General features: G+C 39.2%; 1 protein-coding gene across 8 annotated transcripts in view; it reads right to left on the bottom strand.

Moving 5' to 3' along the window:
* CFAP58 (cilia and flagella associated protein 58) overlaps positions 1-25,160 on the bottom strand; it is a 171,101-nt gene that overhangs the window by 79,065 nt on the left and 66,876 nt on the right. For all 8 annotated transcript variants that reach the window (XM_065923276.1, XM_065923282.1, XM_065923283.1 and 5 more), the window contains 7 exons: positions 19,191-19,472; positions 17,030-17,178; positions 13,701-13,857; positions 12,600-12,794; positions 10,443-10,580; positions 5,637-5,796; positions 674-756 (listed from right to left, as the gene is read on the bottom strand). In XM_065923276.1, coding sequence (XP_065779348.1) covers positions 674-756; positions 5,637-5,796; positions 10,443-10,580; positions 12,600-12,794; positions 13,701-13,857; positions 17,030-17,178; positions 19,191-19,472 — 1,164 coding nt within the window. The remainder of the gene's footprint in view (positions 1-673; positions 757-5,636; positions 5,797-10,442; positions 10,581-12,599; positions 12,795-13,700; positions 13,858-17,029; positions 17,179-19,190; positions 19,473-25,160) is intronic.

Here is a 25,160-nt window from a genome sequence, read left to right as displayed (position 1 = left end):
GGAGGGAATTCTTGAGCAGGAACACGTACTCTGGATCTTTGAATGCAGTCAGTCTCCTCAGAGTGACTGTCAATGGAGGTAACCCTCTGGAAGGGGCTAGGAGAGGAAACAGGGGTGGGGGCGGGGTCTGACTTGACTGGGCGATTTCTAAGCCTCAAGCTCCCCCCAGCCTCTGCCTCAGCTTTGGACCATACTGGGCTCAAAGACTAGGAGGAGTAAGCTCCAGAAGCAGAAACCAAGGCCTCCAATACTCCAGAAAAGATGAAGGAAAGGTTAGAGACTCTTGGAATGGCCAACCGGCCATCCTTTAAACACCTAAAAGTTAAAGTTTATTAGAACTCACTTGTATTTTCTGGATTGGCACAAAATTGCAAATTATAGCTATTAAAATCAGAAATCTTGATCAACTGCTTAGATGCCAAATGAGACACCAGCAATAGGAACAGAAACCACAAGACGTTCTGAAATCTCCTGCTAGTTTATACGATAATTCTTCAAAGTCCCTTTGTGCTCACAGGTGATACTGTGGTTTCAATTCAAATTGAGCACTATTATTAGTTCTAATCTACTTTTGTTTGGCTCAGAGTTTTCTTTCCCCTGCAATTGGTTATAGGCAGATATTATAGCACTAAAGAAAGATATTTATTCACCAGTGTTACTGTAACAAACGCACCTTATTCAATATGTCCCTTTCTCTCAGAAGCTCATCCATTGCTTTCTTATCAAGTTCTGCTTGTTTCTTTGAGGCTTCCATCTCTAAATCACCAGAGAGAAAAACAATAATAAATATAAAGAGAGCCTGCCAAGAAAGAATCTGCCAAAGTGACATGAAAACTGCTTTATATATTTATCTGTAGCTATAAAACTGCTTTCTGTTGAGTGGTACGTGATCTTCATTATAACTCAGTGAGGTAAGTCTTCCCATCCCACTAAAGAGATGGAAACTGAGGCTTAGAGACCATACACCAAGGGTCTGCAGTCAAGAGGTGACAGGGCTAAGGCTGGGAGTTGGGTCTCTCTGACTCCAAAAAGTCCTAGCTATTTAGTCCCTAAGTTGTGTCTGACTCTTTTGTGATCCCATGGACTGTAGCCCTCCAGGCTCCTCCAGACATAGGATTTCCCAGGCAAGAATACTAGAGTAGGTTGCCACTTCCTTCTCCAGGGGCTCTTCCTGACTCAGGGATCAAACCCATGTCTCCTTCACTGGCAGGCAGATTCTTTACCACTATGATGCTAGGGAAGCCCCAAAAGTCCTTGCTCTCTTGAAATATTTTTTATTATATAAGTAATTAGAAACACAGGAATAAATTGGAAAATAAGCATTTCCAAAAAATAAACTAAAGGAAAAAATTTTTTTTAAAAATCAGAATCTAGGAGGGGACATATGTATACCTATGGCTGATTCATGTTAATATTTGAGAGAAACCAACACAACACAATACTGTAAAGCAATTATCCTTCAATTAAAATGAACAAATTTATTTTAAAAAATCAGAGTCTACTTAAGATTTTGATGTGTCTCTTTCCTGACATTTTCCTATGCAAATACATGTGTGTATACAAATACATTTATACACCACATACACCAAGAGGGAGCCATAACACATATACAGTCTTGTACTTACTTTTATAAGTAACCAATATAAATAAATACCTCTCTATAATATAAATGTGTATCTACATCAGAACGCTTAAAGACTTCATATTTCACTGTATAAAAATGTTTAATTTATTAAGCGAATACTTATCTTAACATTTAAATTGCTTCTTTTTATTTTCTGTTTCACAATTATAAGCAATAATCTTATGAAAGTTCCTGCTCATTTGGTCATCTAGGAGAGGAAGTCCTTGAATCAAAAGTGATTTTCTTTTTAAAGACCTTTTTCTCCAGCTGCCAATTTTCTCTCCAAAAATTAATAGCCGTTTAAATCCACACCCAAACTAGAACTGTTATTACCAGTCTCCTTGATCCCTGATAGCTTTTCCTAAACCAGTATGTCTATATTTAATTCACATACCTTTAATTGGTAGTGAAGTCGACTACTTTCTCATGTTTCATGATCAATTATTTGTTTTCTGTTTTTCAAATTGCCCACACTAGCCTTCCGCCCATTTTTCTCATGAATTCACCTTTTTGTGAATTTGAAAGAGCACCTTATATATATTAATAATGAGGATACTAACTCTTTGGCAATATTTTAGTCAATTTGTCTTCTTATACAGAGTCTTTGGGGGCTTCTCTGGTGGCTCAGTGGTAAAGAATCTACCGCCAATGCAGGAAACATGGGTTCAATCCCTGGGTCAAGAGGATCCCTTAGAGAAGGAAATGGCAACCCACTCAAGTATTCGTGCCTGAGAAATCCCATAGACAGGGGAGCCTCGCAGGCTACAGTCCATGGAGTCACAAAAGAGTTGGGCACGCCTTAGCAACTAAATAGCAATAGAGTCTTTTGTCGCTAAAAAATAAATAAATAAATAGTTTTAATTTCATTAAATCTCTCCATCTTGGCTTTACTATTCCTACATTTGACCTTAACTTTTTCCCCAAAAAGTAGTTTATTGTCTTACTATCATTTTTTAAATAATCCACACTGCAAACTGCTACGAAACAACACCTTTATCTTAGGTGATAGTCACGGGTCTTTTTGTAGCCTTTCCAATCTTTTCCAGTGATCTGTTTATTCACGCATCTTCACTAAACTATTTGATTACTAAAGCTTTATAATACATTTAAACACCGGGTAAAGGCTAATGCTCCCTTCTCACTCTTCTTTTCCAGAATTTTATGGCTATTGTCACCTGTTTATTCTTCTGGAGGAACCCTAGAACCAGTTTTCAAGTCCCAAGCAACATAACTCACTGAAATTTTTATTGGAAATACTAAATGTGCAGATTAATTTGGACAGATTTATATTTATATCATATTGAGTTTTCTCATCCAGGAACTTGGTGTATTGGTCCATTTTTCAAGTCTTCCTTTATACCCCTCAAAAGAATTCTGTAATGTTTTATATATATAGGTCTTACAGATATTTTGGTAACTTTATTCATAGATATTTTATTACTTTAGTTGCTATTGTGAAAGGGGGGTCTTCCATCATACATTGTAACTGATTCGTTGTAGGAAAGAAAGCCATTGATATCTATATATTTCTTTTATAACCTGCCACCCTGTTGAACTCCTGTTAGTTCTGGCAATTTTTCAGTTCGCTTCTTGGATTTTGTGGCAGGAAATCATAACATATGGGGGCCTCGTGCTCCTAACCATTATGTGCAATGTCACTGTCTGATAGGGCACATCAAAAGGAAGTGCTCCCTAAGAAGAAATAACGATGCTAACGAGATCTACAAAATAACCAGAAGAGAGAGCACGATGACTTCTTTAAACATGATTTAAGAATGAAGAATTGGGGTCAATACTTAATGGAGAAATTTTTTCTGCACAGCTTAGAACTACTGCCTGCAAAAATACAGAAATTGTAATATAGGAGTGCTCTTGAAATTCACTAAGCCAATTAAAGCTCAACATTCAGAAAACTAAGATCATGGCATCTGATCCCATCACTTCATGGGAAACAGATGGGGAAACAGTGGAAACTGTGTCAAACTTTATTTTGGGGGGCTCCAAAATCACTGTAGATGGTGACTGCAGCCATGAAATTAAAAGACGCTTACTCCTTGGAAGGAAAGTTATGACCAACCTAGATAGTATATTAAAAAAGCAGAGACATTAGTTTGCCAACAGAGGTCCATCTGGTCAAGGCTATGGTTTTTCCAGTGGTCATGTATGGATGTGAGAGTTGAACTGTGAAGAAAGCTGAGCACCGAAGAATTGATGCTATCGAACTGTGGTGTTGGAGAAGACTCTGGAAAGTCCCTTGGACTGCAAGCAGATCTAACCAGTCCATCCTAAAGGAGCTCAGTCCTGGGTGTTCATTGGAAGGACTGATGCTGAAGCTGAAATACTTTGGCCACCTCATGTAAAGAGTTGACTCATTGGAAGAGACCTTGATGCTGGGAGGGATTGGGGGCAGGAGGAAATAGGGACAACAGAGGATGAGATGGCTGGATGGAATCACCAACTCGATGGACATGAGTTTGAGTAAACTCCGGGAGTTGGTGATGGACAGGGAGGCCTGGCATGCTGCAATTCATGGGGTCGCAAAGAGTTGGACACAACTGAGCGACTGAACTGACTGACTGACTGAAGCCAATTACAAAATATGCTCTACCAGTTCTACCTTTGTGTGTGTGTATCTGTCATTGAAGGTACTAGATTGTAGACTCATGCTACACTGTAAGCATCCTGAGGGCAGGAACCTCCATGCACCCAATGCCTAACATAATGCCTGCACACAGTATGGACTCAATTTATTGAATGAGTACATAAGTGGAGAAATGATCAATATCAACTGCAACTGTGCCTCAGTAAAAGATTGTTTCCGATGTCTTAGAAGGAAATATATTGGCACTTCTCAGAGACTTTAGTGACAAATATTCCTAATAATCTTATCTAGAGATCTAGATTTTACTTAACTTTTAGGGAGGCAATGTATATGTTTATGCTTCTGGGTATGTCATCTCAGTTAGTGAGTTATGGCTGAGTTCAGTGAGGTATTTCTGCCTCACATTTTCTGGGGCAGTCAGAATTCAAATCCCAATCCCTCTGTCTTCAAGTCTCTGAGCTATTTCTACCATACCATATTTAACTAGTATTTACCATATTTTTAATTATATTCTTTTCCAGAATGGGATAGCATTCTCTCATTACTTTTATAAGCAGTAATATATCTGGATAATAATAGATGACATTTAGTAAGCACTTACTATGTGCTAGGCACTGTCCTTTCTAGATATTAGCCATTTCATCCCCAAAAGCTAAATGAGAAGGTGGGATCTGAACCGAGGCACATCTGACTTCAGAGTCTGTATCCTTAACAATGTTTCTATACTACCTGGCCTCCTGTGGCACTTAAATTTTCCCTCCACAGTTCAAAGTGATAGTTCGGTAGAATAGGGATTTGCCATATGGTAAGAGGAAAGGAGTTGGAAGCCATTTATTTTTGTCTTGCTGATTCTGGGTACACTATTGTGTTATATACTGCTCATGGGGAATATTCAAGTTTCATTTCTCCTGTATCTTCTGTGAAAAAGAAACCTGAAGGAAAGATCATGGAGAACCCAGACTTAAAAGTATACGTGCGTGCCAAGTCACTTCAGTAGTGTCTGACTCTTTGTGACCCTATGGACCATAGCCGGCCAGGCTCCTCTGCCCATGGGATTCTCCAGGGAAGAATACTGAAGTGTGTTGCCATTGGCTCGTGCAGGGGATCTTCCCAACCCAGGGATCAAACCAGCATCTCTTATGTCTCCTGCTGTTACTTACTTTATTGACAAATACTGAGCAATACTTTGGGCTCAACATAATCTGTTGAAGAGTTTCTTAAGGTAAGAAAGTCCAAGGTATACAAAATGGTGTCTCCTCCATATTATCTACTTATTAGTTTCAATGTTGTTTTACTGAATTCATTTCGCATGGTTTGTGTTTACACGCATGGAGTTGTCAAAAGACATATGTCACCAATGAAATGCTTATAATCTAATAAAAACAAAACACAAAATAATTCTTGGTTTACCTCTCTCTAGTCCCAAGATCTGATTTTTCAGGGTTTCCTTGTGCTGCTCCACTTCTCCCTTTTGATCTTCAATCTGGTGCAATTTCTTATGGATTTGTTCTCTGATTTTGTTGAGCTTCCCAATGTCAAGGCGCATCTGATGGACTTCTTCTTCTTTGGCCTGTAATTAGTGAGAGAGGATTACCAGGGATACTTTGTCAGTAAAGGATCGGTGATTGATGATGGTAAACTCAGAATCAATAGAAGAACATTCTTTCTAGGTCAGTGCAGAATTATTCTGTGGGATTAAATCAAAACACACATTGTGTAGTTTTTGAGAGAAATTGAAAAACTCTAGTCTCTGAATAAAATAAATGATTAAATGAGCTAAAAACAATGAAAAAGATACCTGATGTCTCAAGATAGCATTGAATCATTGAATCAAACAATATAAGAATGCTGAGTTGTATGCATCATAAATGTGTGAAATTTGTGTACAAATGTTGTATTGATTACCAACTTTTAGACTCACAAAGTGATCTCTCTTGGAGGTTATTAACATGCTGTAAAATATTCAGTCTTTTGGATCCACATTGCCACTGTGGGACAACTACACACAATAGAAAAGCACTCTCCCCTTCCTCAAAGTACATTAGTCTTGTTGTTCTTCAGTAGCTCAGTCATGTCTGACACTTTGCGACCTCATGGACTGCAGCATGCCAGGCTTCCCTGTCCTTCACTATTTCCCAGAGTTTGCTCAAACTCATGTCCATTGAGTCAGTGATGCCATCCAACCATCTCATCCTCCGTCATCCCCTTCTCCTGCCTTCAATCTTTCCCAGCATCAGGGTATTTTCCAATGAGTCAGCTCTTTGCATCAGGTGAATACTTGGTGAAATACTGGAGCTTCATCTTCAGTATCAGTCTTTCCAATGAGTATTCAGCGTTGATTTTCTTTAAGATTGACTGGTTTGATCACCTTGCTCTCTAAAGGACTCTTAAGCATCACAATCTGAAAGCATCAATTCTTCAGCACTCAGCCTTTTTTATTGTCCAGCTCTTACATCCGTACATGACTGCTGGAAAAATCATAGCTTTGACTAGATGGACCTTTGTTAGCAAAGAAATGTCTCTGTTTTTTAATACGCTGCCTAGGTTTATCATAGCTTTTCTTCCAAGGAGCAAGCATCCTTTAATTTCATGGCTGCAGTCCCCATCTGCAGTGATTTTGGAGCCCAAGAAAATAAAAAGTCTGTCACTGTTTCAATTGTGTCCCCATCTATTGCCATGAAGCGATGGGACCAGATGTCATGATTTTCATTTTTTGAACGTTGAATTTTAAGCCAGCTTTTTCACTCTTCTCTTCAACCTTCATCAAGAGGCTCTTTAGTTCATCTTTACTTTCTGCCATAAGGGTGCTGTCATCTGCATATCTGAGGTTATTGATATTTCTCCTGGCAATCTTGATTCCAGCTTGTGCTTCATTCAACCTGGCATTTCGTATGATGTAGTCTGCATATAAGTTAAATAAGCAGAGTGACAATATACAGCCTTGATGTAATCCTTTTCCAATTGGAACCAGTCTATTGTTCCATATCTGGTTCTAACTGTTGCTTCTTGACCTGCATACAGGTTTCTCAGGAAGCAGGTAAGATGTCTTTAAGAATTTTCCACAGTTTGTTGTGATCCATACAGTCAAAGGCTTTAGCATAATCAATGAAACAGAAGTAGACGTTTTTCTGGAATTCTTGCGCTTTTTCTATGATCCAGTGGATTTTGGCAATATGATTCAGAAGATCATTATATATACTACTGCAGGCAAAAATTCCTTAGAAGAAATGGAGTAGCCCTTATAGTCAACAAAAGAGTCCAAAATGCAGTACTTGAGTACAATCTCAAAAATGACAGGATAATCTCGGTTCCTTTCCAAGGCAAACTATTCAACATCATAGGAACCCAAGTCTATATCCTAACCACTAATGCTGAAGAAGCTGAAGTTGAACAATTATATGAAGACCTACAAGACCTCCTAGAACTAACACCAATAAAAAGATGTCCTTTTCATTACAGGGGACTGGAATGCAAAAGTAGGAAGTCAAGAGATACCTAGAGTAACAGGCAAGTTTGGCCTTGGAGTACAGACTGAAGCAGGCCAAAGGCTAACAGTTTTGCCAAGAGAATGCACTGGTCATAGCAAACACTCTCTTCCAACAACACAAGACAACTCTACACATGGACATCACCAGATGGTAAATACCAAAATCAGACTGCTTATATTCTTTGTAGCCAAAGATGGAGAAGCTCTATACAGTCAGCAAAAACAAGACCAGGAGCTGACTGTGGCTCAGCTCATGAACTCCTTACAGAAAAATTCAGACTTAAATTGAAGAAAGTAGGGAAAACCATTAGGCCATTCAAGTATGATCTAAATCAAATCCCTTATGATTGTACAGTGGAAGTGACAAATAGATTCAAGGAATTAGACCTGATAGACAGAGTGCCTGTAGAACTATGGACAGAGGTTTGTAACACAGTACAGGAGGCAGAGATCAAAACCATCCCCAAGAAAAAGAAATGCAAAAAGGCAAAATGGCTGTCTGAGGAGGCCTTATAAATAGTTGTGAAAAGAAGAGAAATGAAAGGTAAAGGAGAAAAGGAAAGATACATCCTGAATATAGAATTCCAAAGAACAGCAAGGAGGATAAAAAAGTCTATTTAAGTGAAAAATTTCAAAGGAATAGAGGAAAACAATAGAATGGGAAAGACTAGAGATCTCTTCAAGAAAATTAGAGATACCAAGGGAATATTTCATGCAAAGATGGACACAATAAATGACAAATGTTATGGGCCTAACAGAAGCAGAAGATATTAAGAAGAGGTGGCAAGAATACACAGAAGAACTACGCAAAAAAGTCTTCACGATCCAGATAATCACGATAGTATGATATTCACTTAGAACCAGACAGCCTAGAGTGTGAAGTCAAGTGGGCATTAGGAAGCATCACTACAAACAAAACTAGTGGAGGCAATGGAATTCCAGTTGAGCTATTTCAAATCCTAAAAGATGATGCTGTGAAAGTACTGCACTCAATATGCCAGCAAATTTGGAAAACTCAGCAGTGGCCACAGGACTGGAAAACATCTTTTTTCATTCCAATCCCAAAGAGGGGCAATGCCAAAGAATGTTCAAACTACTACACAATTGCACTCATTTCACATGCTCGCAAAGTAATGCTCAATATCCTTCAAGTTAGGCTTCAATAGTATGTGAATTGAGAACTTCCAAATGTACAAGCTGGATTCAGAAAAGGTAGAGGAACCAGAAATCAAATTGTCAACATCTGTTGGATCATAAAAAAAACCAAGAGAATTCCAGAAAAACATCTACTTCTGCAGAGAACGTTAGTCTATGACTGTCCATATGGACAGGAGGACAGGGTGGCATTAATGAGCAAGTCTACACGATATCAAAAGGTACCAAAAGAACAATTCTAGCAAAGTAAAGCACCAGATTTTTGTCTCTGGACTTCAAGTTTTATGAATTTTTTTTTAGTTTGTCATTCTTAGAAACTAGTTGATTTTCTGCAAATAAAGAGTAGCAATTATCCCCAGTTTTGACAATGAAGAGACAGCACTTAGCTGCGCATATTATGCTCAGATCACTGCTAGAAACAGAATCCCAGAGGTTTAGAATCTGATAACAAAATATTCCATCTTTCAAGGTGCCCCATGCATGTTACCAAAGGAGAGGATTATTGACTTAAGTATTTTTACTTTGATTTCACCTTAGGGGCTAATACATTATTTTGCCCTCAGCAGTCATTTCATTTCTGCTTTAACTTGGAGCATTCTCATAAAGAACAGTGAGTCAAGCCTTTCTGGACTGCTTAAATGTTCCTCAGCCTCAGATCCTGCGGGGTCCAAATTAGTTCATCTAAGATCTCTTTCAATTAAAAAATAAAATGTTCTAATTCAGTAGTTATTAATCTAGACCTGATAGTGATACTTCAGAAAAATTCTGTGAATTTCTAAGACAGCATGCAAAATAATATATAAAATGTACAAATATTAGTAAGGGTGTGTATGTATGTATGTGTGTGTGCACGCACACACACGCTTTTATCAGATTCCCAAAAGGGGCTGTGACACAAAAACCATTAACATTTACTACTCGAATCAATGTATTTTTGTGATTAGTCATTGCTGAGTATTCTAACAATACTAGAATAAGGTTTATGGATTTTTCAGAACTGCTGATAAACATAAAGTCACTCTGCTAAGCATGTAGGCAGACAATATGTATCCAAGTATAAAATGGTTATCCAAACTTAATTTGCAAGCACTCTTCAGTGAAGAGAGATCATTCTTGAAATTTACTCTGGACAGAAGTGAAAATCATGATTCTGTAGTCCTAACAGTAGACACCAAACAGTACCAGTCCATCCCCCACCCCTCCCATTCCATACAAGCAGTGAAATATAATCTGACTTCTTTGTCACTCACATGTGTAACTGGTTTCTTGCTCTGGGCAACTGGTTACTTGCAAGGCTGAACTAGAGAGATGAACATCTGAGCTCGCTTTGGAAAATATCTGCATAATCATACGACCAAGAATCAGCTTTGCAATGTTTTAAGAATGGACGCTATTATATTAAACTGCTTCTGGGCATAAAGCAACCACTGTAGGTTTACACCTGCCTCTGATGGACCAAGGCTAATGCAGGTTATGCAACCAAGGGCTCCCAACAGCAGCGATCAACCTGTATTTATACTAATAGGGAATGAAAAAGGGCGCGCCAAGGAACAGATATGTCACTGAGAGTTTACTTTGAGCTCCAACGCCTTCTGCTGGTTTTCTTGGGATAGCTGCTCACAAACCAAACTGTGCTGTTCGTTCTCTTGCTGCAGTTTAGCATTTCTCATCTGAAACTGCTCCAGCTCCTTTGCGGCTCTCTCATTAAGTATCTGAAAGATGCAGAACAAGCTGGTTAATGCTTTTATGGGGGCTGCATATCCACACAGGAGGCCATGCAGATCTCCTGGGACAGGCAAGGCAACCACCCATTTTTTCATCTTTGCAGAAATGGTTCTCGCTCCCCAGTGCACAAACGCACTCAAATATGATGACTGCTGAATGGCTGAGGGAAATGATGCCTTCTAATGAATAACACAGACAGCATAATTTTTTTTTTTCTGGGAGCCTTGGGAAGTCTTGTTCACAGGTGGTGGATAAATATTTTAATGCCTGTTTGCCATTTGGCAGGCTTCGCATACGCAACAATTGCTATAATCATTGTAAATGAGCTAGAGATTCAAGCAGGCTTTATCGGCTATGGGGCTCAGAAGCTACATCTTCAGAAACAAATCCCGCATTAACATGCCTATGATATTTTCGTGAACAGAACCTTTCACTAAACACCAACACAAGAGACAATTCTCCTTAATCCAACTTAAGTCAAAACTGTGGAACAGTAGTGGAATGATTTATAACTGCCTGACTTTTCCTCTTCCTTACCTTGACTATCCTGACAAGATATGGTTTCATAAATACATATTTATAAACACACATATTTTGGGAGGTCATTTCTACTGGGAAAATACTGGGGAGATGAAGGGATATCAAAAAGGTTAAAAGGGGGGAAAGGGGGAGAAGATGGTTTAGAAAACACTTATTCCAATAACTTCCATTCAAGCAAAAGTTAAAACACAGAAAGAATCCATCCAACTTCCCATCAATAAGGACTAAATAAGCTTTTCCGTGGGCCCTGACTATTGTTTTATGGTGACCAAAAACCTCTCTGAGAAAGGTTTTCATAATCAAAGAAAGCCTCATGTTGTTCTCATGGATATTGCACATCACATATTATCTACTTGATATCTGGCTTTATGTAAAACTAATAAAGCAACTGACAAATTAATGTACTCTAATATCTAATTTTTTAAGTAGAAAAATGCTGGATGGCTTAAAAATAGTTTGGAAACTTCTGAAAAGAACATACTTTCAAGAAATGATTTTTTTTAATTACATGAATTGGTTCTTTAAGAAATTAGAAAAGACAGATTAGTATTTGTGTTACCTTAAACTATTACTAGAGAGGAAATGTTAGAGAAGTATCATATTTACCATAAAGACTGTGTGTGGTTTTCCAAACTTGAAACTTAAAAATAAGCATGTTAAAAATAAATCATGTAAAAAAAAATAAAATAAATCATGTTATATTTACAAGCTGGAATGCTCTGTCCAATAGAACTTTCTGCAAGGAACTAAATGTTCTCTATTCTGTGTATCTACTAGTCCCATGTGGCTATGAGCACTTGAAATGGTGCGACTGAGGAACCGAATTTTTTATTTTACTTGATTTTAAATAATTTACATGTAAATAGCCGTATGAGGTTAGCTACCACATTAGACAGTGTGGTTCTAAAACTGTGGCAATAACATAAATGAATCTCACAAACACAATATGCGGAGAAAGACATTAGACACCAAAGAGCATGTCCTGTATGATTTCCTTTCTGTAAAGTACAGAAGCAGGCAAAACTAATGCCTGCTCAGAACTCGGAAGAGAGCTGACCTTTGTACTGGGAGGGGGCACAAAACGAGGAGGCTCCTGCAATGCTGTTTCTCCCAGGCTGGATACCGGTGTCTAAGACGTGTTCAAGGGCAGAAAATTCATCAAGCTGTACACCTGTGACTTATACACTTTTCTATGTGTTATGTCATACATCAATAAAATGGTAAACAGAGATTAACCTGTTGGAGTATGGTGGTGGGGGTGGGGGGCGGGCGGGGAGAGGGCAGAGGACAGGGGAGGACATATCTACCATCAGAGTCATTCAAAGACCAAACACGGTGCTGCGTGTTATGTTACCAACATCCATCAACATCCATCAACATCCATAGAGAAGGGATTTGCTGCTCTCCAGAGGAAATTCAAGAATCACCTTTGGCCAGGCCCCATGAGGCAGCCCTGCCCAGCCCACCTTCTGCTCTTTCAGCTGCTGCTCCAGCCTCTGAAGTTCCTCCTTGCTCTTCTGCACGTACTGCTGCAGCGCCTTGATTTCCGTCTGCCTGCTGTCCATGTCCGTCTGAATCTGCCTGAGCTCCTTCTCTAGTTTTTCTTTCTTCCGGGTCTCCCGTGAAGCTTCATTCTGACGTTGCTGGATTTCTTGTTGGAACTATGGGCACAGAAAGGACAGGCGGGGAAAAGATGAGCCCCTCTCCAGGACGAGTGTCAACAAGCTGAGCTTCTCCCTCTCTCAGATATTTTCAGGGTAGTGATTTTTTTAGCAGTATTTCTCCTGTAGGGGAGTCATCTTTGAACCCCAACGGTCAAACTTTTCAAGAATATTCTGTATTGTTTTTCAGAGCCTCGGCACCAAATGTATACCCTGATGGTGGGAACAAATCCACAAAGAAAGGTATAAAGTCCAGTTAAACATGGAATCCCAGAGTTCTAGAGAGGTCAAACATGGAAAGAATTCATCCAACTCTCCATCAAAACAAAATAAAATGTAGCCAGCTACCCTAAATATGAAAATGTGTTTTCCATGAGTCCTGAATATTGCTAAACACAGTACCGTATAGTTTTATCATGATGGCCATGTTCTATGAAAAGTCGTGATCTTATCTCAGGAGGATTATAACCGGAGGAGTCTCCTGTTATTCTCCAGAAGTTTGCATTTGTATACTATCTATTTGACCTCCGGCTTTATAGCAAAGTGCACAGAAGGACTCAGCTAGATGGCTTCCTCACAAAGGAGAAAGGCCAGGGGAACTGCTTCCACCCTCCCCAGAGGCAGGCCATCCTGGCTGTCACAGGGGACACCTTCTTGGGCCAGAAATGTAAGCCGTGCCCTGACTTGGTGACTTCTCAGGCAAAGACTACTGAGGAGAATGACTCAAATTAAAACTGCTCTTGCAAAAACAAACCAGAGAAACAAGCAGAACCATGGATGCTTCATCTGGGGCACAGCGGGGTAAATGAGAGAGAGGAACAAGACGGGAAGGGAGACTGGGGAAGGACGAAAGCTCCTTCTGGAAGGTGATGTTTCTTCATCTTTCTCCCCGTGTTCAGAGCAGACCTGACTGAGGGTCTGCTCCGCCTCTTCCCTGGACCGCTCCATTTCCTGCTGCTGCTCAACCGTCTGAGCTAAGCACTCTCGTAATTTCACCACTTCTGACAACAGCTGGTCTCGCTCCTTTGTTACCTCTTCTTTGAACTTCAGCAAGTCCCGGATACTACGAGAGAAGAACATGGGAGTCAGACTTACCAGCTACAGCCATCTGCTCAGAGCCTCTGTTTATCATCCTCTGAACTCCTTTTCATGGGAAAGACTTCCGGTCAAGGATCAACACTATTCAAGTGTGAAAGAGAGATCTTTATCTCTGACATGGGAGCTATTTGTCAGTTGTTAACTGGAAAAAGAAGACGTTCCAGTAATAATATGCATAATATGACTCCTTTTCTTGTTTTTTAAGCAATTACAGTTCATGTGTGTGTGCTATAGGCATTTTTATAGAAATCAAGATTAGGCACCAAACTGATAACCAGTTATCTCTGAGGAATGAAGTTTAAAGTGGAAGAGTTGACAGGCTGATTTTTACTTCTGACTTCCCATATTCCTGTTGTGTTTGAATTTGTTACGATAAAACTATAGTTAACAAGAGCTATTGTTAACTCTTGTAATTAACCCTAAGGAGATGTCAATTTAGGAAATTATTTGCTTAATATATTCACTGGAAAGCTATAACCACAGCTATAAAGTCTAAAATGAAGCAAAAACTTAAGCAAACAATACACATTGTCAGTTTTTTATTCATTCACTCATGAGATTCATTTCTCCCAAAGGGACACACCAAATAAAACATTCCCAAGAAAAAAATTTGGGAAATGACTAGTGATGCCAGCTTTGGGAGGGTGTGTGCATGCCTGCTAGGTCACTAGAGTTGTGTCCGACTCTGTGCAATGCCATGAACTGCAGCTTGCCAGGTTCCTCTGTTCATGGGATTCTCCAGGCAAGAATACTGGAGTGGACTGCCATGCCCTCCTCCAGGGGATCTTCCCGACCCAGAGGTTAAACCAGCATCTCTTATGTCTCCTGCACTGGCAGGCAGGTTCTTTACCACCTGGGAAACCCTTTGGGAGGGTACGCGGTAATATTCATTGATATAAATTGTAAACCAGTTACCTCAGCATTTCAAAAACAATTACATATGATTTGGCATGACTTTCTTCAGAATTAGCATTTTGAAAGTAGAAAAACTGTGTCTGATAAGACCTCTACAGCAGAATTCATCTAGAACAAGGCAGCTACTTTAGAGCTAAGGAACCAGAGAACTTGCATTTAAGATGCTTGTAGCTGACAGTCATCAAATGACTATTGGAAGCACAGTGACTGGATAATACGTATTGACCATCCTTGGATATGATTGTTTAATAAGGAACCCTCAAAATCACAAACTCTTCTCCAAAAAGACGATCTGGAATTCTAAGGTTTCTGCAAAGATAGACTGCTACATCTAAGTACACTGTGGAAGATAAAATCCAAGCTGGATTCTTTCATCAGCCCTCCTACTCATCATGTTCTAATTTTCATTAAAAATCCTCCTAACGAAATCAGCTCCCTCATGTTGCACTTCAATAGCTACTCTGATTGTATGTGACTTCTTTAACAAGAAAACGGAGTCATTATGAACACCACATCTTCTGTTTATTTTTCCTAGTCCTCCTGCATTTAGAACTATCTATCAACATAGGATAAATGTATCTAGAAAGCATAGGAAACCTAGGCAGCAGGTAAACATTGTCAAGGATGCCTAAGGAAATGCATGCTCATTCCTCATTTATTAATTAATGCAAGGTTTTGCATGCCCTGCAGAGTGTTAGGTTCATAGAGGGAAGGTCAAGATAGCTTTTTTCCTTCAAGGAGTTTACAGCTTAATGGGCAGAGAAGCGCAAATCATTTAAGTACAACATGATAAGTGCCATCTTTGAGGGAAACACTGGGTCCTACGACAGGGTTCCCACCTGGCTCAGGTGGTAAAGAATCTGCCTGCCCATGCAGGGGCCACAGGAGACAAGGATTCAATTCCTGGATCGGGAAGATCCCCTGGAGGAGGAAATGGCAGCCCACTCTAGTATTCTTGCCAGGATAAACCCATGGACAGAGGAGCCTGACAGGCTACAGTCCATGGGGTCACAAAGAGTCAGGCATGACTGAGCACAAGCATGAACTATTGGGTCCTATGGAAAACAGGGAACACAGTGATTCCTCTGCCTGGTCATTAGGTCTGGGGCTAGGGACGAGGCTGGAATAGAGAAGCTGATGGTGATAAAGTTAAGATGCTGTTTAAGATGGGTCTTGAAGGATGAATAGTTGTTTACTGTGTGGAGAAGAGAAGAAAATAGATCCGTGGCATGGAAAACACTATGGCCAAATGCATAGAGACGTGGGCAAGCATGGTGCTGCTGGTCGCAAGTCTAGCAAGGCTGACTGGGGCAGATCTACGAAGGGCTTTGTATATTCAAGACTTTGGTCTTTATCCTTTGGAAATGGGTGGTTGTCGAGGGTGCAACGTGTTGGCAATAGAAGCATGTAGTAGTACATATTTGAGAAGCATAAGTCTAGTATGAAAGATGGTAAAGAGGGGAGATGTCTCCTTGAAGGCAGAGAGAACAGTTAGGAGTCTGCTGCCAAATCCTGCAGAGAATGGAGGACCCAGTGGTGATGGGGAGGAGGGGAAGAATGAAGTGATGCTTAGAAGACTGAGTCAAAAAGACAAAACTTTAAGGGATGGAGGGGTAACAGGTGTGAAGAGCAAACTGTTTTTTGGCCTAGACCCTGAGGAAGTAGGAAGGATGGTGATACAGCTAGTCATGGGTCAAAGGATGTTTGGGAGGGGCTGGGAATCTGAGTAGAAAGTCAGCCATGTCCATTCCATACAAGTTTCATAGAAATAAACTTAAAATCTTTACCCATTTTCAAGCTGTATTGCTGATTTTATAGAGCCAGAAGTTTGATATAACCACAAATTAGTCCTGAGGGGACTTCCCTGGTGGTCCAATGGCTAAGACTCTGCACTGCCAATGCAGGGAGTCCAGGTTTGATCCCTGGTCAGTGAACTAGCTCCCACAAGCCACAGCTAAAGAGTTCACATGGTGCAACTAAGACCCAGAGCAGCCAAATAAATAAATAAATGTTTTTTAAAAAGAATATTTTTATTTAAAAAAGAAAAAAATGAAGTTCTTGGGTGTGGAAGAAGGGAGTATTAAAAAGAAAAAAAAATGCAGTAATAAACAAGAAACTATCTCTGGGAACCCAACAAGCAAGTGTCTTATCTTCACAAAGAACCAGCAAGCCCCAGGCTGTCTGTTGAAGAAGGGGGCCTCTGTAAAAGTAAAATGACCTACTTGCTATCTTGGTCCATGGACAGTCCAGACCCTTGCTCGACTAGTTTGGTTAGGTTCACTATTTCCTCTTTCAGAGCAAGAATCGTCTCCTTTGCCTTCTGCTCTTTATCATAGGCTGAATCCACCATCTTCCAGGCCTTTTCAATTTCCTAGATGAGCCACGGGATATCAGTGAGAAAAAACAAACTAGGTTCCAGATGCAACATAAATTGAGTATTTAGAATAATAAGTACAATATATAAGTTATTTATAAGAACAGAAGATTATACCTTATACACTATGTATTAAATGTATATTGACTTACTGCATTGTTTGGCATGAGTTAGTCAATAATGAGGAGCTGTTTTAAAGATGGAAACTGGCAAAGGATATTTTCTCTTGTGTAGGTGAATGTAGTTACAGGGTTCACATACTTCAAGAGTTGCTAGAATTAGTGGGATTATTTCTAATAAAGATGTTAAGAGATGCTTACAAAATCTAAAATGAAAGTTTATGTGCTTTCCAAGTCCAGATATTTTATAGAAAAAAAAGAAAAAAAGGAACGGTCTTGGATCCAACTCCTAAATGTGAAGCTCTTCATAGATTCCATATTAAGAATATGTTTTGCCCTCAGGCCCTAAGTGATGGCAATGTGAACTTTAGAGCCATCTGTAGAAATGAGGCCTTGACTATCACCTAATTGTACACAACAGCCTTGATAATTCCCATTTCCAGAAACCCAAGCCTAGGCCTTCTCGTTGAATGCTTATAGGGGAAAAGCAATACTATTCTGAATGCACTGTGGAATACTAACAGAAATACTTAAAAGAGAATCACAGGCTTTAGAGTACATGGATGAAGGACATTAAACGTTGCAACAGACTTGAGTTTTGCCCTGCCACTTAATTTTCTTGCAAAATTTCATCAAATGGAATATGAGCCCTTTCACACAAATAAGAATCTATATGTTTAAGGTGAAGATATTTTACTTTTATGTGACAAGGAATAAAATGAGTGGAAGAAAGTATTTAATTAAATAAATTCATCCCATTACATTAGAAAGAGATCATTCTTGGGTAACTGCAGCACATAATTTAAGTGATTCAAAACAAAATGTCAGTTCATGGGATATTTTTTTCTGTAGCAACCATATGTACTATTTTCAGCAAAACAAAAGAAAGATAATTAAATGAAAATATGATTTATGAAGTTCTGTCTGAAGCAATTTCACCAATTATATTTTAGTCAATTCATGACTTTAATTTCCAGTTTTTTAATTTACACTAAAAAGTGGGAGGGAATTCTCATCATAAAATGATTTAAAGCCTTCTTATATTGGTATTCCTGCAAAGATTAGAAGAAAATAACAATAGAGAGAGAAAGACACTGAAAAAATTGGGATACACTTAACTGTATGATATCAAGGGAATTATCTAAACATTTTGTGATTATTTTTCAGCACTAGGGTTTCAATTATAAAATAAAATATCTTAACCTCTTATCACCCTACAATCTACAAGGAATGTTTGTGTTTCACCTTCAAAACAATGTAACATACTTAAGGATGAAAAAATAAAGTGTAAAATAAAGTCATACTTCCTCAATAACCACTCCTCCAGACTGAATCCCTATTCTCCCATAATGAGAAACTGGGACAATCATTGCAGAAGCAAAAGGGTAATAAGAGAAAAGATCATAAAAACTACCATATGGAAATTATCAAGGTAATCTCTCCCAAAATATTGCAAAAAATAAGAATATGAAAATATCTTTAACAAGCTATCATCATAAGGTATTTAAATACTTATCTTTCTTCAAACAAGAGATACTGACATTCCTAATACTGCGCCTACTTATGGCCAAATGCTTTTGCTAACCCAGTATTTCCTAGAACCAAGTCAGTAAGGCTCTACAGTATTTTCTACATAGTGAAAATCACTCAAGCAAGCTATTTTCTTCGAAAATGAAAATTTGCATTTTTTTCATAATATTTCATAAAATTTTCAAAATTTTCATTATTCCCTAGGTTTAATGAATACATAAATCATGTAAATTTTTCCTTAATAACTCTTTTACTACAGCCCAGAGTGCCAATATAATGAAAGGATGATGTTTTAAAGATGGGATTTAAAGATGCATTTATGGCAGCTCGCCATGGTTCCTTTTCTAGAAGATGACTGACCTTCTTCAGGGATGCGATGGTGGTCTGATCATCCTGAGAGAGCTTCAGGGCAGTGGCGACCTTAGCGGAATTAACCACGATCTCCGCATTCAGCTCTCTGCACTTGGCCATCAGACGCTTTTCATTGTCATAAGACTTTTTCATGACGGCATGAAGCTTCTCATATTCAACCTTAAATTTCTCCAAACTTCTGTCCCCTGAGAGTTCATTGAGAACCTCCTGAAAATCCCTTTCGATTTCTTCATATGCAGTTTCCTCCAGCACTAGTTTTTCAGCCTTTTCCTGTTCAAAAAGTCAAAGATGAAAATGACGATTGCAATATTTACCTAATCACTATTCAAGAATGACTGTTATTATCCATGAATAAGACCTTCGAACAAGCAAAATAAAAGGTACTGATAAGCAGGTGATTTATATGAAGGTCTGCATATACGTGGGCTTCTCCAGTGGTAAAGAATCCACCTGCCAAAGCAGGAGACTCAGGAGACACTGGTTTGTTCCCTGGGTCGGGAAGATAACCTGGCGGAGGACATGGAAACCCACTTCAGTATTCTTGCCTGGAGAATCCCATGGATGGAGGAGCCTGGCAGGCTACAGTCCATAGGGTTGCAAAGAGTCGGACATGACTGAATGAGCATAAGCATTCTGCATATATGTATAGATAAGCATAAGGATAATAATATTTCTTAATATTTCCTCCCACATAGTGCTAAGGATTAGATTAGATGGGATAATTCATGTTAAACACTTAACCAAGTGCCTGGCAAATGGTAGATACTCAAAAATTTCAGAGCTATTAATGATTATTCCAAGCCTGCTTCTTACCATCCCCAGGACTGCAGAGGGAAGCCACAGCATGCTGAGGTCAGACATAACATAGATACCATGAAATCACACTTACAATGAAACCTGTCCAGAATGTAGAGTATTCTATTTTAAAATACTCCATCATTTTTACCCCTTCAAAATTAGTCTAGTTCATCTCCACAACAATTTTGAAATGCCCCCCTGGGCAATGGTCATGGGTTTTCTCCACATTTGCTTTCCATGATTAGCTGGGCAGCAAATTATTTAAAATAAAAGCATATAGATGTAACTCAAGCAAGTCTGACTTAGATGAGAACCAGGATTTAGTTATATAAGAATTCATATTTCCCTAGTGTTATGGGCAGAATTGTGTACCGTAGAGAAAGGACACGACTGAAGCGACTTAGCAGCAGCAGCAGCAGCAGAGAAAGGTATGATGAAGTTCTAACCCCCAGTAACTGTGAATGTGACTTTATTTGGAAATTGCATATACAATTAGGTTGAGGTCATACAGGAGTAGGGTGGGTCCTAATACCATATGACTAGTTTATCATCCTTATAATAAGCGAGGAATTTTTATAATTATGTGGGGTGATCGACGTTAACTAAACTTATTGTGGTAATGACTTCAAACTGTATACATAAATCAAGGGGGCTTCTCTGGTGGCACAGATGGTAAAGAACCTGTCTACAATGTGGGAGACCCAGATTCAACACCTGGGTTAGGAAGATTCCCTGGAGAAGGGAATATCAACCCATTCCAGTATTATTGGACTTCCCTGGTAGCTCAGGGGTAAAGAATCCACCAGTAACGCAGGAGCTGCAGAAGACATGGGTTCAATCTCTGGATTGGGAAGTTCCCTTGGAGGAGGGCATGGCAACCCACTCTAGTATTGTTTCCTGGAGAATCCCATGGAGAGAAGAGCCTGGTGGGCCACAGTCCATGGGATCAAAAAGAGTCGGACACGACTGAAGCGACTTAGCACACACACACATATATCAAATCATTATATCATATCATTATATCATACACCTAAAACTAATACAATGCTACATGTCAATCATATCTCAGTAAAAAAGTGGGGGGGGATTTGGACACAGATATACATACACACAAGAACCCATGTGACAGATGGAGGCAGAGATTAGACTGATAAAGCTGCATGCCAAGGAAAACTCAGGATGGCTGGCCACCGCCAAAAGCTAGGAAAAGGCAAGGAAGTATTTTATTCACAGTCTCAGAGGGAGCATGGCTCTGAAGACATCTTGATTTCAGACTTTTTAGTCTCCAGAACTGTGAAATAATAAATTTCTGCTGTAAACTACCCAGTTTGTGGTACTATGCTACAGATACCCTACGCAACGAATACACCTATTTCTTACTACAAATGGCATAATAATAATAAAAAGAAAGAATGGGTATGGTTGACATATTTATTCAGAAAATATTGATTAAACATCTTTGGTATATAAGTTGGAATGAAGAGGCTAGAGGAGATACCAAAGTAAGGAATAAACAGCCTTCCCGTAGGAAATGTGTACATTAAGAGCTGATGCAGTATGTATGCGGTATGCAGAAAATAGAAGCATGGAGTTTGATACCTGCCATAAAATGGATTCAAAATTCTATGAGGACCTATAGGAAGATGGAATTGCTTCCAGCAGCAAGAATTAAAGCCAATTTCATAAAGGAAGTGGCATTTGAGCAGGCATAAAAGGGAGATTGGAGTTTTCACAGGTAGAGGTGAAGACAAAGGGCATTCCTGGCCCATGGCAAAACTTGATCAAAGACTCAGGGCCAAGCAGGTGTCCGTGATTTGAAATTGGTTAAGAAGCTCAAGTTAGCTAAAGAAGTATGATGTGGAGAGGGACGGAGACTAGACAGGGAGTTAGGGACAGACTGGACACCTTGAATAGCATTCTAAGGAATATAGAGCAAATTACTCTGGAAGCCACAGGTAACCACTTAACCTTTTGAGCAAAGAGTTTTGAAAGGTCTTATTTATGTTTGTAACATTAAGCTTTGATATCTCCACTAAAACAGGCTTTAAAATCAAAATTATTGCTAACACTGTTGATGGGAATGTAAATTGCTACAGTCACTATGGAGAACAGTATGGGAGCTTCTTAAAAAAACTACAAATAGAGCTACCATATGACCCAGCAATCCTACTCCTGGACATATATCTGGAGAAAACCATAATTCATTCAAATAGATACATGTATCCCAATGTTCATTGCAGCACTCTTAGCAATAGCTAGGATATGGAAGCAATCTAAATGTCCATCAACAGAGAAATGGATAAAGAAGATGTGGTACAAGGTGGGATGGGGGAAGAGAGACTTGGGGGGAGGGAGGCTCAAGAGGGAGAGGATATGTGTATACATACATACAGCTATTTCACTTTGTTGTACACCAGAAACTAACACTGCAAAGCAATTAAACTCTAATAACAAAAATTCTAAAAAGATGTGGTACATATATACAATGGAATATTACTCAGCCATAAAAAGAATGAAATAATGCCATGTGCAGCAACATGGATGTACCTAGAGACTGTTGTACTGAGTGAAGTAAGTCAGACAGAAAAAGACAAATATCATATGTTATCTCTTATATGTGGAATCTAAAAAAAAGGTACAAATGAACCTATTTATAAAACAGAAATAGAACTACAGATGTTGAAAACAAACTTATGGTTATCAGGGGGAAAAGATGCAGGGGAGGGATAAATTGGGAGATTAGGATTGACATATACATACTACCATATACAAAATAGATAACTAATAACCCTCTATTGTACAGCACAGGGAACTGTGTTCAGTACACAAAGTAATGAACTAAATGGGAAAAGAATCTTAAAAATAGTGGTTATATGTAAATGTTTACCTGATTCACTCTGCTGTACACCCAAAAATAGCACAACATTATAAATCAACTGTATTCCAATAATTTTTTTTAACAAAAATCTCTATTGCCAGTCAAAGAAATTAACTGACACAATCTCTAATCCCAAAAATAAAGTAAAATTCAAATTCACCCTGCAGACTTTGGGTAAGTTGTCTAGTTTACCTTCTGCCCTGACAAACCTGTCTTTTCCAACAAAGAAAAAGTCTTCAAAAACACCTGTACTGTTGATTACACTTCTAAATATGACATGCAAGCAAAACAGAGTCTATATCTTAAACCAGATATGGAGTCACAAGCATATTTATAGAACATTTTGTATAACATTAGTATTAATACTAACATTAAACTCAACAGAGGTTTTCTTCCTGACTTAAAAAGCAGATTATTGCAAAGATCACAATACAGCAGTTCCACAAAGACGAAAAACTCGTCTTAAGGAATGGTGCTGCTGCTGCTACTGCTGCTAAGTCGCTTCAGTCGTGTCCGACTCTGTGTGACCCCATAGACAGCAGCCCACCAGGCTCCTCTGTCCACAAGATTCTCTAGGCAAGAATACTGGAGTGGGTTGTCATTTCCTTCTCCAAGGAATGGTGCTGCTGCTGCTCAATGCTTTCCCCTTGTTGATGCTAAACATAAACACACAACAAACATTTATCCCATCAATGTTCTTCGTTTCCTCCCTGTAAATGGTATTTACCAGACATGGAACAACAGACTGGTTCCAAATTGGGAAGGGAATGCATCAAGGCTGTATATTGTCACCCTGCTTATTTAACTTATCTGCAGAGTACATCACGCGAAATGCTGGACTGCATGAAGCACAAGCTGGAATCAAGACTGCCAAGAGAAATATCAATAACCTCAGATATGCAGATGACACACCACCCTTATGGCAGAAAGTGAAGAACTAAAGAGCCTCTTGATGAAGGTTAAAGAGGAGAGTGAAAAAGCTGGCTTAAAACACAACATTCAAAAAACGAAGATCATGGCATCTGGTCCCATCACTTCATGGCAAATAGTTCAAGAAACAATGGAAACAGTGACAGACTTTATTGCTTTGAACTCCAAAAATCACTGCAGATGGTGAGTGCTGCCATGAAATTAAAAGGCACTTGCTCCTTGGAAGAAAAGCTATGACCAACCTAGACAGTATATTAAAAACAAAGACATTACTTTGCCAACAAAGGTCCATCTAGTCAAAGCTATGGTTTTTCCAGTAGTCATGTATGGATGTGAGAGTTGGACTATAAAGAAAGTTGAGCACCAAAGAATTGATGCTTTTGAACTGTGTTGTTGGAGAAGACTCTTGAGAGTCCCTTGGACTACAAGGAGATCAAACCAGTCAGTCCTAAAGGAAATCAGTCTTGAATATTCATTGGAAGGACTGATATTGAAACTCCAATACTTTGGCCACCTGATGCGAAGAACTGACTCATTTGGAAAGACCCTGATGCTGGGAAAGATTGAAGGCAGGAGGAGAAGGGGATAACATAGAATGAGATGGTTGGATGGCATCACCGACTCGATAGACATGAGTTTGAGCAAGCTCCGGGAGTTGGTAACAGATAGGGGAAGCCTGGCATGCTGCAGTCCATGGGGTCACAAAGAGTCGGACACAAGTGAGCAACTGAACTGAACTGAACTGAAACAGTATTAACATCAACCCTTGATCACTAGCCTAAAGATTTGTTCACAAGAAAGGTTTTCCCTGTGTACCTGGCACTTAGCACAGGCCTGGAAAAATATCAAAGAAGAAAAGTTGTAAAGAAACTTTAAAAAAAAAGAAAAGAAAAGAAACTTTTATAAACAAAAGAAATTTGTTTTGTATTGTCATTTTAAAATATATTGCAATTCAAAGCAAAGCAAAAGTAATCTTTTAGCTGTGACCAATAACCGGTTGGTATCTACACTGTTTTAGCATATAATGGCATCCACTTCAGAAGCAGGATTTCAACATGAACTGATCAGAAAGGAGCTGTGATGCTCCTTCATACAACACTGATTTGGGTGTGTACTATTAGCCAGGCACTGTTCTAGGTGCTGAGAGTAGTGGGGAAAAGGGAAAAGAAGAAAAGAGTTGCAGTGAAAAATGAGGCTGCATGGACACGAAGACTTATGAAAGCAAAAAGTGAAGTTGCTCAGTTGTGTCCAACTCTGCGACCCTGTGGACTGTAGCCTACCAGGCTCCTCTGTCCATGGGATTTTCCAGGCAAGGGTACTGGAGTGGGTTGCCATTTCCTTCTCCAGGGTAT

The sequence above is a fragment of the Muntiacus reevesi genome, chromosome 2, assembly GCF_963930625.1.
Source record: "Muntiacus reevesi chromosome 2, mMunRee1.1, whole genome shotgun sequence".
In the NCBI taxonomy this organism is placed as follows: domain Eukaryota; kingdom Metazoa; phylum Chordata; class Mammalia; order Artiodactyla; family Cervidae; genus Muntiacus; species Muntiacus reevesi.
This window is presented reverse-complemented; position numbering and strand designations above follow the sequence as displayed.